At 43.5% G+C, this 8,721-nt stretch overlaps 1 protein-coding gene across 1 annotated transcript; it reads left to right on the forward strand.

Moving 5' to 3' along the window:
- The first annotated feature begins 7,405 nt into the window (after nt 1-7,405).
- On the forward strand, nt 7,406-8,373 carry LOC115511461 (COP9 signalosome complex subunit 6-like). Its single transcript, XM_030311853.1, is given in 2 exon segments — nt 7,406-7,511; nt 7,514-8,373. Coding segments are annotated over 2 exon segments (966 nt in total).
- Nucleotides 8,374-8,721: the final 348 nt, after the last annotated feature.

The raw sequence follows: 8,721 nt of genomic DNA on the forward strand, positions 1-8,721 counted from the left end.
TGCATCCCAGAAAAGGCTAGGGATTATTAATACACAGCAAAAAGCTCAAGCTCCTTATCATGGCAGCTGGGGTCCTTCATGCCTCATACCTCATTCTCATGTTCTTCTTCTTGACTTTTGGGAACAAACCATGACTCCTTTAGGTCGATGTACAAGCTGCTCTCTCTGCCTGGAATTCCCTTCTCATCCTCCGGTTCTGCCTCAGGAAAATGGTTCAGATGTCCTTCCTGTGTCTCCTCTGCAGTCCCAAAGCATTCCTTGCTTTCCACTGTGGTGGCGCTTGTCACATCATGGTGTGATTGCTTGACTGTTCGACCATCTCCACACTGAACCATCAGCTCCCAGAAGGTGGGGCTAGATTTTTTTGCTTCTGAATCCCAAGCACTTAACATATGTCCCCAAATAGTAGGTGGTCAGCGTACATGAGAAAACCCACAATAACATGGTGTGTGATGTCCCCAAACTTCGGTTGTGCAAAGTGTCATCTCTCATTTGTCCAAGGTTAATGAAATGACCAGGTGGACTTTGCACATGTGACCAGCTTGAAATTCTGGAAGCATTCCAGTGGTCTGGCTATGCAATCCAAATCCTTCCTGTGCGGGCTGTGGTTTGGTGCCACCTGATGGTAGTTCTTCACTCTGGCTTAAATATTGATGGAGAAGACTCCCGGTTTGTAGACGGGCATTTTTAGGGCAGTAGAAAGGATTTCAAGAATTTCCCCGTTGGTTAGAATCCGCTTCATTGTCCAATGTGAGTGGTTTGGACTGAGGATGTGAGCCCCCACCAACATGAAGTTTTTTTTATTGTTTCCAGTGCTGCTTCATCCCCTGCCTCTGTATCATACATCTCTACCCTCCCCCAAGAATATCAGGACTTCAGCTCCATTTGAGCAAATGACATGAGCTAATCACCAATACCATGGTAGTCACATTTGTGCACGTCTGGGGGTATTTTACTCAGTTTGCAGAAAGCACACAGGATTAGCGGAAGCAATTTAATTTTAAATTTCATCTTGCTGATTCTCCTAAGCCATATCCCCCTTGAAGAGAACATACAAGGACAGAGGAACAATTCTGTCAGTCTCTGATTCTGAGCATCCTCGTGCACCTGTCCATGACCTCACTGGCACCTCAACCCGATGGGGTATACCTTCTTGGTGACACCATCCCATAAAGCCAGCCTCAACACATCATGTCTCACTCCAAAAACCTTAAAGCCCTGTCTTATAAAGATTCCTAAGGCAAGGAGAATGTAGGTGCAGGGAAATTATCTACTCTGTACTGTACCAAGAACTCTATGTATATCAGCTTATTTAATCCACACAAAACCCTATGAGTTAAATATCATCATTCCCATTTTGCATAGGATAAAATGGAGGCTGATAAACATTAAATAACTTGTCCTGTGCCAAGGCCCAATGCTCAGGATTTGTGGGGAGACTGGCATGACTCGAAAGCCCATGTTTTTCTGCTATGAAGGCAGACTGTCATAATGCTAGGCAGCTGGAGCTCTGAAGTTAGGCTGAGCAACGCACTAGTTATGTGACCTTGGCCAAATTTCTTACCTGCTTGGTGACTCCATTTCCTGAGTAAAATGGGAAAAAGGAATTAATACTTATAAAGCGCTTAGAACATATGTCAGGACTTAGTAAACATGAGCCACTATGATTATTACAATATATGTCTGATAACTTGGTGACCATATTTTCCAAACAAAGCTTTGGACAAATAGTCTGACAAGTGAAAGTGAATTTGGGGGTTGGACTGGGTGACAGTTTCTATAATAGCTCTAGAAAGTGACCACCATATCTCTATTTTAGAGACCACTGATTGGCATTTTCGTTCCACTGTGACACATTCTGTATATTCACTTTTTAAGCTACAGAAAGGCATTAGGATAATAACATGAAGAGGTTTTTTTTTTTTTCCTACAATAACCTCTAAATCCCTTTCCTCATCAGTATGCTGGTAGGCACATCTATTTAATATGTATTCTTTCTCCTTTTTCCTCCCAGTGCTTCTTCCCCACACTCAGAGTGATTATTCTGTGTTTTCATTAAGAACATTTTCCATTTGCCAGTCCAAAAAACAGCTTCTCAATGTGATGGCATCATTTCCTGCAGAGACGAGAAGTCTTTCCATTTGCAACCAATCACAAGGCCAGATTCAAGCAAAAATTAACTTCCAATCCTTCTTCCTCAAACATAAATGGGAAGGTCAAAAGCTGACCCTGGAGATAGCCTCCTGCCCACCTCTGCATATAAATTCCAGGGATTCTAATGTCTTCCTGGCAAAATTTTCCTCTGTTTCTGTCTTATTCTTCTCATGCTCTAATTTGGTAAAAATAAATCTAGCAGGTAATGTCTCCTAAAAATCTTGCAAGGGTGACATTAGAGGTTGTGCCTCATGGGGTGATGATCAGTTTCATTAGGATGTACTGTTTTAATATAGAGAGGTCTAACTTACTTAATAGACTTTTATTAAAAATTGACAATGAGCCACAGACTAGAATCGTGGATGAGTAAGGCTAGGCTCCTCAAGGTGAGCGCAAGTCAGAAGTTTAGAGAGTAAGTAGATATGTTCAATGTCTCATGAAGGGTGTGGCATGAGACATAGAAACTGAAAGCTGTGGCAAACACAGAGAGAGCCACTCACCACACCGGGAAAAGAAGGAAGGCTTCTGCGATATTGTGATTTATAGTAAGAAATATATATTTGGTCTTCATCCAGTTTCTGAGTCAGAGCTCCTAAAACCCTAGGAATTTCCTAAGTGATAAGAGAAATGTGAGCATCTTTTGTTGTAGTACTTGGTCTTTTGTCCTTGATTCTTAAAATAGCTCCAGAGCCATAAAGGTGAAAGGAGTGTCCTGTTATTTATAACAAACTTCTTTGAACCATACTTGAGTATGTTAATGAGGTGACTTTTGGAAAGGCACTAAGGATGGGGTTGGTTCCCAGTGGAACTATGATTAAAGAGCTGGACCTTTCAGCCCCATCCCTAACCTCCAAACAGAGGAAAGGGGCTGGAGTTTGAGTTCAATCACCAATGGCCAAACGTTTAATCAATCATGCCTATGTAATGAAATGGGCATTAAAAAAAAAAAAAAAGACAGGTTTAAAGAACTTCCAGGTTGGTGAATCAGAGCATGTCCATGTGCTGGGAGGGTGGCACACTTTAAACTCCACGGGGGGGAGGGGACAGAAACCCCTGTGTTGGGGGCTCTTCTAAACATCACCCTATATATCTGTTCATCTGACAACTGATTCAGATACTTTAATATCTTTTATAATAAATCAATAATCTAGTAAGTAAACTGATTTCCTGAGTTCTCTGAGCCATGATAGCAAATTAATCCAGCCTGAAAAGAGGGTCATGGAAACCTGTGATTTATAGCCAGTCAGTCAGGTGACAACCTGGATCTGTGATGGTGTCTGAAGTGGGGGCAGCCTTTTAGGGCTGAGCCCTTAACCTGTGGGATCTGATGCTATCTCCAGGTAGGTAGTGGGAGAATTGGGTGAAGTTTGTGGGACACCCAGTCAGTATCCACTGAGATTTGGAAAATTGCTTGATGGTGTTGGACAAAACAGCTTTCAGAAGAGCAGCCTTCAATAAGCTGGTCTTGAAACATGAGCAGAAGTTTGCTATGGTTGATGTAGGAACACTGAGGGAATCTGGGGGAGTGAAAGAAGCAAACGTAGGAATAGGGAAAAAGCAATCAACACCGGGCAGAATATAGAATAACCTATATATAGGTGGAGAGGATGGTTGAGTTTTCTTTGGAAAGACTGTGGAGGTTCCAACACTGAGACATACCCATAATACTGAAAGGTCACTTTTTTAAATAAGAACAAAGAACCAGATTAGTGTTACTCAAGGATAAGTTATATTCAGACTCCTTGTCGTGGGGGAGAAAAAATTTGTAAACACCCAATGTTAATATATTTTTATATGTTTTGTACAAATATAAAATTCAGCATCACTTTTTATAAGTATTAAATAACTACAAAGGCATATTCGCAAAGTGAATAGAAACAAAACCCAAAAGACAATAAAAGTCATTAATTTAAGATAATAAGTAATGCTGTTTGGCAGAAACTAAATTGTTATCCCCAACATGAACAGGGTGATGAAGGCTACAACTCAGTTACTTTGGGGATTGATTGATATGTTTATATTTCTGTGTGTTATGTGATGACAAACTTCTCATATCACTTTCTTCTCTTAAAATTACTGGAAACTTTCATTCAGACAGTGTGCCATGATAGTATTTCATCTTAACTTTATGAAATGCATAATTCATCTATTAAACCTGACTCTGTTCTTTTTCATTAGCCATCTGTTATAGTATGTCATTTCCATGATGTCAAATCAAAGTCTTAATTTATTAAAAAAAAAACTTTAGGGACAAAAATCATAGTCTATGAAAATGTCTCTTAATTGTAAATTATCTTTGGCAAATAAGGCTTGTGTTTATTGCTGGTAAAGAATTCAGTGTGAGTATACAGAGAACAGAGGCTGGTAGCTGTCGTTGTGATATTAGGACCTACCAACTTGCTTCCAGCTGGACAAGCCCAAGTATAAGTTCCCTTTGGGTAGTGCCCTCCCCTCCAAAAAAACCATAAACACTGTCCTAGGATCACATAACTCTGGATCTGCATTCAGATGCCTTTGATACTCTGATAATATATTTATATCACCATCAGAGTGAGAAGACAAATTTTAAATCTCATAAAAAAACTTGTAGACTAAGAATATGTTTGTGGATCCCAAGAGTCTGCTGAACCCAGTTTGAGTAAGGCTGTGCCAGATGATCTTAAAGATTCTTTCCAGTTCTGAAGTTCTCCCGTTATCTTTAAAGTCAGGAATGATAGGGGCGCCTGGGTGGCGCAGTCGGTTAAGCGTCCGACTTCAGCCAGGTCACGATCTCGCGGTCCGTGAGTTCGAGCCCCGCGTCGGGCTCTGTGCTGACTGCTCAGAGCCTGGAGCCTGTTTCCGATTCTGTGTCTCCCTCTCTCTCTGCCCCTCCCCCGTTCATGCTCTGTCTCTCTCTGTCCCAAAAATAAATAAACGTTGAAAAAAAAAATAAATAAAGTCAGGAATGATAAACAGCAAACGCAGGTGAGTTCTAATTAAAACTGTCAGGTTATCCAAATTTGTCTTCTGTGATCCAGCCCCTCCTTCATCTTTCTCATTCCTGGGAATCTCAGAACTCTGTCCTCACAAAGATCTGCTCTTGGAAAAGAGCAGGATCCTGGTCCTTCATGTCTGAGTGTGGATTTAATCTATGTCACTCCTTGCAAAGGTGATACACATTAAGCCTGAGCCCCGTGTTTTAAGTGTTTCTTTTTCACTTCTTATTTCTAAGTCCCTATGCAGGCATTCCAGATATCAATAAATAAGTCCAGGGGAAAACTGTTTGGTGGGGGAAGACAGAGAGGCCCGGAGGCATACCAAGGAGGTGGTGAGCCCTGGGGACATTTCAACCCTGAACATCTGGAGCCTGAATCACATGAGTGATGACAGGGAGAGGTGCACAATTATAAACTGGGCAGATTTGAAAATTGATCCTGAATCAAACAACCACTAATTTTCCTGGTCCCCTCTGGCAATCATCTTTTCAAACTGTGCAGGGCTTTAAAATATGAAAATAATGAACTCCTGGCAACCCCCTTCCTTTCCTCTTCCCTTTCCTCCAGCTTCCCAACCCCCTCCTCATAGAAACCTTCTAGTTGGCTATCTATATTCAAATTACACTTTTCAAGCTGTCCCCTCAGTAAGTTCAAGAAGAGTTGATTTCCCCCCGCAACTGCTGCTAAAGTATAATTGCCTGCTATATCTTTTACCCCTTTTTGAATAAGTGGTGTTAGATTTGCCACTTTGGCTAATCCTCAGGAATCTGACCTGTCATTATACAAACTTCTAAAAATATCAGCTTGCACTTCACAGTTTCCGTTTTGTTTTCATGTAATGCCTCTTCAGTGTATTTTATTTGAACCTACTAACCTGCTTTGAAGGGGAAAAAATTTGTTAGCTAGCATTGCCTGTCATCTGCTGTGTTTGCTTGCTTCTCAAAACACCTCAAATGAGAATGCTGGTCTCTGGGTAGTTGAATAAAAATGAGAAGAAGGAAACAGAAGAAAGACTCATTGACACACACATTTCCCTTCGGTCTCTATGATCGCAGCAGAGAATGTGCCCCTTCTCCATCTTCCCTCAAGTAGGGCACTGTGGAAAGACTACAGTAATAGAAGGAATCCAGCACCTATCTGTCAAACACCTGCTAAGCACCAAGCACTGCACTAGATGTGGGGAATGTGCAAAAGTGAGCTAACGTAGGTGGTAAGGAGAGATTCTTGGTGGGGTCGGGGTTGATGGGAAGGGAAGAACTGCAAATCAGTGTCTCAAATCGTGCTGGGCAAGTAGAATAGCCCTTTACATAAAAACAACAGCCTGCCTACTCTGGCTGTCCATAGCAGGGAATAAGGCATGCTCCCTCAGATTACAGAATTGCTTTTGTGAGAGGAGGTTCAAAGCTGCTGGAGGAAGACCGACCGTGAGACAAAGCTGGCCATGCCTTCTCAACATTTAGGTACTATGTGTGGTTCTCTATAGCTCTTCCTGGTCACAACTATGAAAGGGCAAGAAGTCAGAGTGCCCCACCCTGTCCGAAGAAAGATCACTAAGAGATTCCTCGCCTGGACTCTACTTCTCCAAGAACACAGTGATAGACAGATTTTGCCCCTGCCAGACAACCTCCCATGTGGATTACTACACAATACCTTTAGTCATCTCTGTAGCTGTGTGAAAAGAACTGCCCAAGCTGGGCTCAGGAAGCATGCTAGATCCACTGGCACTCATGGTCAAGTCAAGTTCACTCTGCAGGTCCTGGGCTCCATGATGGGCCAGACCACTATGTCTCCCTGATCCACACCCTGCCTGAAGACTCTGCCACATCTCACAGAGAGTCATCACCCCGCACTCAGGGCCAGCCCTGGGAGCCCTTTCCTGCTAGCCCAAGTTCTGACCTGAAGACCTCCTGGTGGTGGCCTCCTTCTCCAAGTCTATCCCTTCTCAGTGAAGTTACCCATGATAGGTTGTCCACATGGTTCGAAGGGTCCGGTGATTTTCTCTTTTACATTCTCTTTTTAAATGGCTACCAAGTATCCCAACTTGGGCAGGCATTGGATAGGGTAAATATAAAAATATGATGACTAATGGACATTACAGCCAGTTTTACAGAAATAAAAGGGGTTATGAGACTACCATAAAACAGTTGTATGACAATAAATGGGATCACCTTGATGAAATGGGCAAGTTCCTAGAAATATACAACCTATCTAGATTGAATCATGAAGAATTAGAAAATCTAAACAGACCGGGGCCGAGGCTGGCGGGCGCGGGGAAAATGGCAGCGGCGGCGGCGAACGGGACCGGAGGGAACAGCGGGATGGAGGTGGATGCAGCAGTAGTCCCCAGCGTGATGGCCTCCGGCGTGACAGGGAGCATCTCAGTCCTCTTCATCCCCTTGTCATTGTCAACATTTCAGACCATTGGATTCGTATGCGCTCCCGGGAGGGGCGGCCTATGCAGGTGATTGGGGCTCTGATCGGGAAACAGGAGGGCCGAAATATCAAGGTGATGAACTCCTTTGAGCTGCTGTCCCACGCCGTGGAAGAGAAGATTATCATTGACAAGGAGTGTTACTACACCAAGGAGGAGCAGTTCAAACAGGTGTTCAAGGAGCTGGAGCTTCTGGGTTGGTATACCCCCGGGGGGCCGCCTGACCCCTCTGACATCCACGTCCAGAAGCAGGCGTGCGAGATCATCGAGAGCCCTCTCTTTCTTAAGTTGAACCCTATGACCAGGCACACACATCTCCCCAACAGTGTTTTTGAGTCTGTCATCGATGTAATCAATGGAGAGGCCACAATGTTGTTTGCTGAGCTGACCTACACTCTGGCCACAGAGGAAGCTGAACGCATCGGTGTAAACCACGTAGCCCAAATGACAGCCACAGGCCGTGGGGAGAACTCCACTGTGGCTGAACACCTGATAGAGCAACACAGTGCCATTAAGATGCTGCACAGCCGGGTCAAGCTCATCTGGGAATACATTAAGGCCTCTGAAGCAGGGGAGGTCCCCTTTAATCAAGAAATCCTGCGGGAGGCCTATGCTCTGTGTCACTGCCTCCCAGTGTTCAGCACAGACAAGTTCAAGACAGACTTTTATGATCAATGTAATGACGTCGGGCTCGTGGCCTACCTTGGCACCATCAGCAAAATGTGCAACACCATGAACCAGTTTGTGAACAAGTTCAACGTCCTCTATGATCGACAAGGCATCGGCAGGCGGATGCAGGGGCTCTTCTTCTGAGAGGCTACTTGAAGGGAGGATGCACAGGTTGGACAGTGGTCCCACAGGGGAGGGGTGTTACACTCCCTTTAGAGAAACCTCTGTCAATAATAAAAGGAGAGCAGCCCCTCAGCACCCCCCTCAAATCTAAACAGACCAATGAGTAAGAAAATTGAATCAGTAATCAAAAAACTTGCTAATCAAAAAACTGCTACCCCACGACCAGGTGGCTTCATTAGTGAATTCTACTAAGCATTAAAAGAAGAACTAAAGTAATCGTCTTTAAATTCATCAAAAAGGTTGAAGAGGAAGTAACAACATCCAAATTCATTTCATGAGGCTGGCATTACTCTGATACTGAAGCTAGGC

The sequence above is a fragment of the Lynx canadensis genome, chromosome B1 (genome assembly GCF_007474595.2).
Source record: "Lynx canadensis isolate LIC74 chromosome B1, mLynCan4.pri.v2, whole genome shotgun sequence".
In the NCBI taxonomy this organism is placed as follows: domain Eukaryota; kingdom Metazoa; phylum Chordata; class Mammalia; order Carnivora; family Felidae; genus Lynx; species Lynx canadensis.